Source organism: Toxorhynchites rutilus, chromosome 3 (assembly GCF_029784135.1).
Source record: "Toxorhynchites rutilus septentrionalis strain SRP chromosome 3, ASM2978413v1, whole genome shotgun sequence".
Lineage (NCBI taxonomy): Eukaryota > Metazoa > Arthropoda > Insecta > Diptera > Culicidae > Toxorhynchites > Toxorhynchites rutilus.
In genome coordinates, this window is record NC_073746.1 from 125,875,677 (window position 1) to 125,887,501 (window position 11,825).

Genomic DNA, 11,825 nt, shown 5'->3' on the forward strand with positions numbered 1-11,825 from the left:
GACACAGTGTGATTGTCATCAATTAATCAGAAAACTCGGAAAATTATAATATGCTTTGTAGCGCTTTTCGGTTGACATAGCACATAGCAAGTTTTCTATATTTCTTTGTTTTTTTCATATGGACTACATGTTAAATAGAGTTAGCGATGACGCCATATTTTTAATAAAAAAATTCCTAGTGATAAGTGTAGAAGAAAGGCCGAGTTACCTATATGTACCACAAAATAAATCATGTTATTTTTCTGGGTGCGTGTATCACCAATAACATTCCTTCCCCTTGCCAAAAAAATATCGAATCGTTCCAATAACCGGTTATTTGTATACATTCGTCCAACGTCACAATTTTGACATCGATTAGCATCATTTTTTTTTCTTCACGAAGGCGCATCCCGTCACTTCTGCTGTCGTTGTCGTATTTCTTCACATGACAACTTTACGCGTAGTATTTTTGTGTCGAGTGCATCGTTTCGGGGCACAATCTGCAGGAAATTAAACACAGCTGGCAGTAGCGTTCAAAAACACCGATGGCTGATAAACGGCGATCTAAGAAGCGCAAGGATGTAAGTAGTTCGTGACATTGCAATTATCTGTCCTGCGGCAGACGAGACGGATCTGATTTCTTTTTTTCCCTGTGATCCACGTCAATGCGGAGAAAAACTTGTCCTGGAAACGGAGAAAGTTTCGCGATTGTTTGCGTGCTTTTCAACAACATGCACTTCTTCGAGAGTGTTTTCGTATTTATCGCGATTGATGAGAAATTTTTTCTGTTTTCTGATGTTCCCATCACCGATCAAGAAGGTTGCGATCGGTGGGATGGGTGGAGTTTTTCCATTCAGTTGTTTCGGTGTAACGGGACAGCAGATTTACGTAGTTGGGCTGCAAAAGAAAAATAACACGTAAGAAGTGTTGCCAAGAATTTTTCCTTAAATCAAGAAGAATTTTGTTTTGTTGTTTTATTATACAACAAAATGTACATTGTTTCGATAACTCGCATGGAATGGATTCATTACTTCGAACACCAACTGGAAATAATATGAAAACCTTTGTTCTGTCTCCGCTGAGTGTAAACGACTACTAAGTGTTTACATTTTCAGCTCGAACAGGTAATGAGCATTTCGCACAGGTGTTTTAAAGCCATTGCGGGCAACTGAATAAACAATAGGAACAATACAGACCTTTCCCAAACTACTGAATACCGGAAATGTTCACAATCTTCCCATTAGATTTTTTTGAGAGGTGAACTATGTTTTCACAAATAATTCGATCTTTTTACTACAGGAATACACTGGCCCAGGAGGTGCCGAGCAGGAGCTCGAGAAAGCCACCAAGGAGGAGTACAAAGTAGCAAAATGGTTAAAATCTAACGTGGCCACAAAGAAAACGAAATTTCTGAACCACAATGTGGAGTACTTCTCCGCGGTGAGGGCCGTGGATGCCCTGTTGGCTTCCAAATTTGCCCAGGGCGAAAACTGCCTGTTCCCCCATCGACAGGCCGTGATAGATTTCCTGGATGAGATGTTACATCATAAATTTTTCCACCGCGCCAGAAAGGTGCCGGTCAGTGAGCAGGAACTGAGAGGAAAAGTTAAGAAGTCCACTGAAAAGGAGAAGGAAAAGTCGAAGGATGACAAGGGAACCGATGGTGGGGAGAGCAGCCATGCTGAGGGCGGCAAAGGGGACAAGATGGCAGCAGAGAAAGAGAAACGCAAACGCAAAATTCGTCTGGAGATGCACCCCGAACAGCTGTTTGTCGATGGGCATGAGGCATATGTTTGGTTATACGACCCGATTCCGATGCATTACTGGATCTTCGGTGCTCTGCTGGTTGTCGGAGCGATCGTTATCTGTTTGTTCCCATTGTGGCCGCCGCTGCTGCGAAAGGGGGTTTACTATTTGAGTATAGCCGCTGCCGGGTTTTTGGTGTTTATCCTAGGGCTGGCAGTGCTACGATTTGTTCTTTTCTGTTTTGTTTGGATTCTCACCGGAGGCAAACACCATTTCTGGCTTCTGCCAAACTTGACAGAGGATGTAGGATTCTTCGCCTCCTTCTGGCCCTTGTATGATGTAAGTGTAACACGAATATTTTTTTGCTTACCTGCTCTTATCGCCTGTCTTTTCAGCATGAATACAAAGACGGAAGCACGGATAAGGATAAAAGCAAGAAGAATAAAAAACGAAAGCGCGATAAGGATAGTGACGCAGAGGATGACGAACCTGGGGTTACTTTGCCACCAAAGATTGATGAAATTAAGGAGCATGATGCAGAGCAGGTAAAAGCAGAGGAAAGCGAGCTTCGATACCGAGGAAAAGAAACGGTAGCAGAAGAAAAGGTGGTAGAAACCACCGTCGCTAGTGAGGGGCAAGACGCTGATCATGGTGAAGAAGAAAAGCAGTGAGTATGCTTATCATTAATTCTAGTAAATAGTTTGCTAGAAGCCAGTTTCATAGATTGATTCCACCAGATTTGTGGATCTATCAGATATTCGAACAGACTTCGAGGATATTATAACCATTTCAGGATTTGCTTGTGTTGAACAATTCGAATAAAAAACAGCCACTTTGAAATTTATTTTATTTTAGCAAAAGTCGAAATATAATGTATTATGAAATTCTATCACACCATTCAAAATATTTGACTTATTGAAGGGATGTTTCGAAGAAAACTTAATTTTTATAAAAGCATGCTTCATCAAAGTCATACTGTGTCGAATAGTTAGCGATCTCAGTGTCAATTATACGTGCAGTTGAAGCGCTTCATAGCGACATCTACTGTACTTCTTTGTATTGAACAGGCTTCATACTTTGCAGTTCATTCGCCTTTAAACATCGGAACATGTTTGAAGCAAACCTTTTACACAGTAAATTTAAACTTCAACTTAATCATCCCGTAAAACATTTTTTTTCAAACAAGAAAATTGTAAAACTATCATTCTTAGATTTTATTAATTTTTAGATTTATTAGGCCTGATCATGAACGTTTCACAGTGAAAGCTGAATGATTTATATGCAAGGTTATATGCACTTCATTTCGTTTTCACCGTGAAGTGACGCTCGTGATCAGGCCCATTCTTTTGTTGTCTGGAAGGCGTCTGCTAGCTAGTTTCGTGAATCTTGTTTTACAATGGCATTGTTGACTATCTCGTCAATCTCTGAATGAGTTTCTTCGTCAAAGCTCATCATCTATTAGTTGATTGATCATGAACTATCTTTAGTGTGTCATCTTCAGACGAAATTGCTTCTTTCACATTATTTTCAATTATACCTTATTTGTTTTTTGCGCATTGATGCTTATACCTTTGAAAGAATTGGCGTTTGGCGCGGCGAGCGCTTCAAAATTTGTTTGGAATATACTTTCTTGTAATGAGTGATTATCTAAGTTAACCCTCCTGTACTCGCGTGCAAAATCATAACGCGTATACTCGCGCACGGTGTCACAGACCGAAAATTGAACTTCTCTGTAATGTTGCCATTGTGTATTTTTCAGGCTTCGTTGACATTTATTTGAAGAAGAGGGTATGATTGAATGAAAAATTCCAAAAAATATGTTTTTGTCGTCTTTATTAAGTTTTAATAGTCATCTAAATCAGCCTCCTCAAGACAGAGTAATTTTTGACACTCCAACACAAATAACGAAAAGAGGAGGCGATCTGGCGTAGTGGTAACATCCATGCCTCTCACGCTGAAGGTCACGAGTTCAATTCTCACTTCCGACATTCTTCCAAAAATGGAAGTACAAGTGACGAACCAGCCAAATGAGTTGAAAATCACTATAATACAGATTAAAAAAAAACAAATAACGAAATTCGAATTTTTCACTCTTATTAATAAAAAGTAAGCAACTGAATATAATTCATGGAAGTATAAAGAGCTATAAAATAACATTTGCATTTCATGCAGTTGTTGCGTGTTTTTCGGGTCTTTTATCGAGGAGAAGAATGTATAACGACCTTTTAGATAATTATCAGATGATAAAGATTTTGGAATATAAAGTTTGCATATTTCTAATATTCTTATATGCTGTATTCTTGGTAAATTAAGAATTAATGCTTTTTTTTAAATGGGCCATAAAAAGATGATATAAAAGGATATCTAGGAACCTCCTTTTCTTTTTCTTGTTTTCTTGTCGATATTGTTCATTATAAAAACAAAATCCCCGAAACTGTAACTGTTAAAAATTATTATAAGCCACCGATTAGTTTATAGTTTACTGTTTACAATTATTCCACAAGTGAAATTCTTTCAAAAGTGTGTATATGTATGACCATTATATTTAGCGAATAACTATACGAAAGTCAAACATTTATATTTTGCTTTTGAACATATGAATCTAACGACGAATAGTAAAATCCGTTCAATCCCGTTACAAAAGGGACTAAAGGGACTGAAATCAAAAGTGTTAAAAAGTGGCACACGTTCCCTTTGTACCAACACATGCGATACGCTAAACGATGACGAACGACTAATAACAAAGCTAGATAGAATCGCAAAGTCGTAGTGTTGATATTTTCTGAGAAATGAACGAATTATTGATTTCTCGGTCTGACAGACCAATGCGCGAGTATAGGAGTGTTAATGCATATCGAACTGTTTGTTTCCACAAAATCAGCTCTGACGAAGCAATTAACAATTGCACTGATACTATAAATTAGAATTTACTCGAAGGAAATTATTGAACGTATTAGGACCATCGTTTCTTACCGTAAGAAGGTATTTCTCCTCTAAGTAGAATTGTTGTGAAAAAAATTAATAAATTTCTACATTTTTTTTAATTTAAATTGTTTATTTTTACAGGCTCAGTTACATAAGTTCAAAGGAGCCGAACTCCTTACTGTATTGTTACTAGTATATATACATTTTTCCTTAATTCTAATGTTAATAATATAGGAAACCGATTACTCGCGGTCGACTCGAGTTTCGAAGGGTGACATATTTTCTTCAGGAAAAGAAGGGGATATGAGGATATGTTGACAATGATCACACTCACACTCTCAATCACACTCATCACACTCAATTCTTAAATCTATCTTATATCTAATATGTATTTACATTTCATCTTATTCTTAAGAAGGGGTCCGATCTCCCACAAAGGGAAAGGAAAAGGAAAAAATAAGGGTATAAGGACAATCACACACGAAGATCGATAGCTTTAAGGAATACAAATATTTGAGACATGTAATCAAGGTCTAACCGAGCCAACACGTCTCTCACCGGCACCATGGGCTGCCTTCCTCGGGCCCGAAGGGTGTCTTCTAAATTCGATCTGGCGACAAGATACATCTCGCACGACCAAACAACGTGCTCGATGTCGTGGTAACCTTGGCCACAAACACAAAGATTGTTGTCGGCAAGATTAATACGAAAGAGTAGCGCGTCTAACGAACAGTGATTGGACATGAGTCGGGAGAAGGTGCGAATAAAGTCCCGACTCAAGTCTAGACTTTTGAACCATGGTTTGAGGCTAACCTTAGGGATAATCGAGTAGAGCCACCGGCCAAATTCATCTTCGTTCCATTTGCGTTGCCAGTTAACTATGGTATTTTTGCGGACTAAAGAATAAAATTCATTGAAGGCGATTTGACGCTGATAAATATCGCCTTCAATTGCACCTACCTTTCCTAATGAGTCAGTCCTCTCTATTGAGCAATGTGAAGGGACCCAGACAAAGGTAATGACATAACAGCGTCTGGATAAAGCACTCAAAATTTCTCGTATTCTCTCAAGGAAGTACGGCGAGTGCTTTCCCGGCCTCACTGAACGGATAGCTTCGACAGAGCTAAGACTATCCGTTACAATGTAATAGTGTTCAACACGTCGTGAGGCGACGCTGTCCAGCGTTCAGTGTATCGCTGCCAATTCAGCAATATACACTGAGCAAGGATTCTGAAGATTGTGGGAGGTGCTAAAAAATTCGTTGAACACTCCAAATCCTGTGGATTCATTCATAGAGGACCCATCAGTAAAGTACATATTATCACAATTGATATCCCCATACTTTGCATCGAAGATCGTTGGAACGATCCTCGATCGAAGATAATCTGATGTTCCATGGATATCCTGCTTCATGGACAGATCAAAATGCACAGAGGAAATGATGTAGTCAGGAAAACAAACACGGTTGGGAATATACGAAGAAGGATCAACCTGCATGGAGATGAATTCATGATATGGACTCATGAACCCAGATTGAAAATTTAGCTCGATCAGCTGTTCAAAATTTCCGATCACCAATGGGTTCATAATCTTACACCGGATGAGGAATCGAAGAGATAATAAATTGAAGCGATCTTTTAGTGGGAGTACGCCTGCCAAAACCTCGAGACTCATGGTATGCGTTGAGGGCATACATCCCAACGCGATATGGAGACAAAGATACTGAATTCGCTCGAGTTTAATGAGGTGTGTTTTGGCAGCTGATTGAAAACAGAAACTGCCGTACTCTATCACTGAGAGAATAGTTGTTCGATACAACATTATAAGATCTTCTGGGTGGGCGCCCCACCAGGTGCCGGTAATTGTACGGAGAAAGTTTATTCTTTGTTGGCATTTTTTACTCAGATACCTAATATGGACCCCCCAAGTACATTTGGAGTCGAACCAGACCCCAAGATACTTGAATGACATAGCATGAGTGATCGATTTACCCAAAAGTTGAAGCTTTGGTTTTGCTGGTCTATGCTTCCTAGAAAAAACCAGCATCTCTGTTTTCTCCGTGGAGAATTCGATCCCTAGCCCAATGGCCCAGGTTGAAAAATTGTTCAAAGTATCTTGTAAGGGTCCTTGCAGGTCGGATTCGTTTGATCCTACGACAGACACCACTCCATCATCTGCAAGTTGTCTTAGGCTGCAGTTTTGTGTAAGGCAATTGTCAATGTCGCTTACGTAGAAGTTGTACAAAAGGGGGCTTAAACATGAGCCCTGTGGGAGGCTCATGTAAGAAACCCGACTTACTGCCGAATCTCCGTGAGAAAAGTTCAAATGTTTCCCACAAAGCAAGTTATATAACCTATTATTCAATAGAGGCGGCAGACACCGAGAGTGTAATTTGTCTGACAAAACCTCTATTGAAACAGAATCAAAGGCCCCCTTTATGTCCAAGAATACTGAAGCCATTTGTTTTTTTTTCGGCGTAAGCCATTTGAATTTCTGAAGAAAGCAGCGCAAGACAATCATTCGTCCCCTTGCCCCTGTGGAACCCATATTGTGTATCTGAGAGTAGGCCATTTGTTTCAACCCATCGATCAAGGCGAAACAACTCTAACAATTTCCGTATACAAGACAGCATTGCTATTGGGCGGTACGTATTGAAGTCGGACGCGGGTTTTCCGGGTTTTTGTATTGCTCGCATTTATCTCCAATCATCCGGAACAACATTATGCTCCAGAAACTGATTAAATAAATTCAACAAGCGATGTTTCGCTACATCAGGGAGGTTTTTTAGCAAGTTGAATTTAATTTTATCAGATCCTGGAGCAGAATTGTTACATGAAAGAAGAGCAAGAGAGAATTCTACCATCGAAAACTCGAAATCAAGATCGCACCTATCTTGTGGTATATCTCGAATAATTCTTTGCACTGGAGCGGAATCGGGACAAACCTTTCGTGCAAAATTAAAAATCCATCGATGTGAATATTCCTCGCTTTCATTGGATGAAGAGCGATTTCTCATGTTTCGAGCCACTTTCCATAATTTTTTCATTGACGTTTCTCGTGACAAACCTCTCACGAAATTTCGCCAATAAGCACGTTTTTTTCCCTTTGATCAAGTTTTTAAATTGATTTTCAAGGTCTAAATACGTTTGAATATTCTCAATGGTTCCACGTTTCCGAAAAGCTTTAAATGCATTTGATTTATCTCCATAAAGCTTGGAACATTGGCTATCCCACCATAGATTGGGAGGCCTTCGACGAATAGTGGAACATGGCATGGGTTTCGTTTGAGCGCGAACCGCGCTGTCATAGATCAAACGAGAAATGAAGTTATACTCCTCCAATGGAGGCAAACCATCTCTAGAATTGATGGCTAGAGCAATCGCGTCCGCATATTTTTTTCAGTCAATGTGTCTTGTGAGGTCGTATACCATGTTTATTGATTCAGAAGAATTCAACCCATTGGTGATAGAAATTTTGATTGGCTAGTGGTCACTACCGTTGGGATCCTGGATTACATTCCACTTGCAATGTAACGATAGTGAATTCGAGCAAAGCGAGACGTCAAGAGCACTTGGCTTAGTAGGAGGTTTAGGTACACGTGTTGTTTCCCCAGTATTCAAAACGGTCATATTGAAGCTGTTACAAAGGTCATATATCAACAATGAACGATTGTCGTTGTACTGTTCCCCCCAGACAGTTCCGTGAGAGATCTTCTATCTCTTTTATTTTGTTTAATCTGTTTTTATCATTTTATTGGCTTCTTAGAAATTTTCCATAAATTTTCCATGTGACTGGTAGCTAGGGCAAGCACAAATGATTTTCTAAGGCGGCATTTAGCAGGAGTTATCGTGAATTAAAATAGCGTGATCTTTCTACGGGTTAATTCTCATCGATGAATTTCTGTGGACGTTACATTTTCCATTTCTGTGGATGTTAGATTTTCAGTTTCTGAATGTGTTCAAATTATAGAACACAAGAACAAACTTACATGAATTTTTACGTTCACCTCCTGAAGATATGTCATCGAATCTGTAGAATGGTGACTCAACTGATCAACTCATGGAATAGATTTTTAAACCAACATTCCTTTAGCTTCTGCACGATGCTTTGGCAATACGCTTGGAATGCATTGACCCATTTACGACCAAATGTTCTGTTTTTAAACGGATTGGGATGAGGTGATTTTTGCACATAATGTACTTTGTTTGACACTAATCTCTTTGTATTCACGGGATATCCAGCTTTTGCTTTGGCTGGCAGCCAATCAACTATTCGCCTATTCGTTTGTTCTGATAATAACCGATCAAATTTGAAACAAAAGATGTGAAAAAACTATTAAATCAGAGCAACATACCTGTATCGTTCAGTTTTTATTATTTTCTAGCGATTTTTAACCGTTTACGCTCTCTAATTTTATAACAATTGTGAACAATGCTGTTAGCCACTCTGCTGAGGAAAACAACAAATATGGCGATTGACGGATCGACGAACGATATTGACTGAAATTTATATACAGTAATCAGCTGACCCGGCAAACTTCGTCCCGCCCAAAATTTGTGTTTTTTTATCAATACCTTCAAACATCCACGTTTTCTTACTATGAGCAAGTTCATGGTTCCAATCGCAAAACTGTTCATTGATTGATCTTCTAATTGACCCCGTTGAATTTACCTTTTACTATAAAATTCCTAGTATTTCTAACAAAACTCATCATTATAACATCAGATTATTAATAGACACAATTCTCGTTCAATATTTTTCAACCACTTGCAAATGACATGTTTCTCCGTTACATGGAATATGTTTTATACAGAAAATATGATAGAATAAAGACAGCCCTAAATCGTTAAATTCCTTCCTCGAGTTCTGCTCTTATCAACACATCCGGTGATCCTTGTTGCACCTCCGGTGATCCTTGTTGCACATCCGGCGATCCTTGTGCGTTTCATCACATTTAAATCCATTTCCAGTTTCGAACAAAGATCAATTTCGCTAGCGCAAACATCAAATGGACTAACAGCCCTTGTCACTATGTAATTGTAGAACATATGGGAATTTAATTTTCCGAAGAATTTTCCCTTTTTCCTTCAGAGTTTTCCGAAAATGTCCAATTGTCATGTTTGGTTGGAATATTTTTGGTTGAAATATGTGTAATATTGTCATGCAAAATTTGGTTTCATTTGCTTGATTGATTCTCGAATAATGCAGAAATTTGTGTTTCATTTGTATGGCAGCTCCCCTTAGAGAGGGGGAGGAGAGTCTAACCATCATAGAAACATTTATTGCACCCTAAAACCTCCATTTGCCTAATTTGGTTCCATTTGCTTGATTAGTTCTCGAGTTATGCAGAAATTTGTGTTTCATTTCTATGGCAGACCCCCCCCTCCCTCTCAGAAAGGTGGGAGGAGTTTTGAACCACCCTAGAAATGTTTCTTGCACTCTAAAATCTCCACATGCCAAAGTTGGTTCTGTTTGCTTGATTAGTTCTTGAATTATGCAGAAATGTATGCTTCATTTGTATGGCAGTCCCCCCCTTAGGGATGGGGGGGGGGGGGGTGGAGATTCTAACCATCATAGAAGCTTTTATTGCACCCAAAAATTTCAGTATGCCTAATTTGGTTTCATTTGCTTGAATAATTCTCGAGAAATGCAGAAATTTGTGTTTCATTCGTATGGCAGCCCCCCCCCCCCCCCCTTTGGGAGGGGGGTGGAGAGTCTAACCACCATAGAATCATTTATTGCACCCTGAAACCTCCATATGCCAAATTTCGTTTCATTTGCTTGATTGATTCCCGAGTAATGTGGAAATTTGTGTTTCATTTGCATTAATATAAATATTTCCAAAAATTGTTGGAAAATAAGTGTTATTGGTTCAATAACAAGCTCAAACGAATAGTGGCCCGTTTTGCCCCGCCTGGTCATATTGCCCTCTATCTACCCTACACATTTCCAACTTACCACTTTACACTCTTACCCCACTGCACATTATATCAACGCGAACAGTAGTCGTTAATGGCACGATCGTTTTCTCTCTTTCAAGCACACCATCGGAAAGCGAGTCTGAAGGATCCCAGCGATCATCCACTGGCAAGGATTTTGAGATTGTGGATCCCGATGAAGTAGAGAACACGTAAGAAACAATGTAACAGCATACATTAAACACACAGTGTAATAACGAAAACATTTAGAAATGCACAATAGGTGAAAAAACAAACGAAAATAACCGCTATGGACACCTATTACACAGCCACTATTATTGTATTTATGTTTTTATTTGTATTCGACAATTATAGTCGCAGCAATTGAGTGAGGGAATATAAAATTATCAATGACCGAACTGAAACAGAGTAGCACAATCCGGGAAAACGTGTGGATAGAATGCGTGCCGCCCATCGGCTACCAAAAAGCTTATCCAATAAACATTTATGCAAAATTGAACAAATTTTCACTAAAATCATGATAAAAACGCAGTGAACTAAACAGATGCAGTGCTATTTTGATAAAATAAAAATGAAAATTCAAATTGTTCCGATAAAATAACAGAAAAATCTATGTTTGATTGAATGATGAAATGATCGTTAAAGAAAACAATGTTAACATATTTAGAAACAATGATTTCACAGAAACAAGACAAAAAATGCCGCTTCGGAAAAAATAACTTTTTTTTTAAATTTTCCAACTTTACACATCTAGAAGCTTACAGGTAAGCTAAATTCGTTGTTTTTTTCTGCTTTATTAATTTGTATATTATGAAATTGTTGAGTAAATTAGAAATCTCGGGAAAGACATGATGTTTTTTTGGAATGTGGAACATGAAACAAAGGAATGAATTTAAATAAACATCTCAACAAAAATGTAATTGAAAATGTTACTGTTTAGTAACGTTGAGTTAGAACTCATAGATTAGCATATATAACTGACCAAAGAGACTGTTATTCAGTTTTGTAGTGACGTATATCACAGCATTACCCGGTAGTAATTAATATCAGAGAAATTTCGTGTTACTATGAGCACCTCATATGGAGCGATTCAAAACCAGCCGATTTAGACGCATTTTTTTTCTACACAATTTCCCCCACCCACACACAAAACAATATTTCCGATACCGAAGCTCCTCCTGAAGAGCAGGTGGATGAAGCAGAACTTGAGAATGAAAATTGTGTATACGATGTAGA

At 38.6% G+C, this 11,825-nt stretch overlaps 1 protein-coding gene across 1 annotated transcript; it reads left to right on the forward strand.

Annotated features, from left to right (window-relative positions):
- Positions 1 to 364: 364 nt before the first annotated feature.
- Positions 365 to 11,577, forward strand: LOC129778832 (translocation protein SEC62). Its single transcript, XM_055785952.1, has 4 exons — positions 365 to 560; positions 1,279 to 2,064; positions 2,121 to 2,392; positions 10,691 to 11,577. Exons 1-4 carry the CDS (start codon positions 525 to 527, stop codon positions 10,782 to 10,784), a joined length of 1,188 nt encoding a protein of 395 aa, XP_055641927.1. The 5' UTR covers positions 365 to 524; the 3' UTR covers positions 10,785 to 11,577.
- The last annotated feature ends 248 nt before the right edge of the window (positions 11,578 to 11,825 follow it).

Coding starts and splice junctions, on each gene's coding strand:
- LOC129778832 (XM_055785952.1), top strand. CDS start 525: ATGGCTGATAAACGGCGATCTAAGAAGCGCAAGGAT. Junction 561..1,278: donor GATCTAAGAAGCGCAAGGAT/GTAAGTAGTTCG, acceptor TTTTTACTACAG/GAATACACTGGCCCAGGAGG. Junction 2,393..10,690: donor CATGGTGAAGAAGAAAAGCA/GTGAGTATGCTT, acceptor CTCTCTTTCAAG/CACACCATCGGAAAGCGAGT.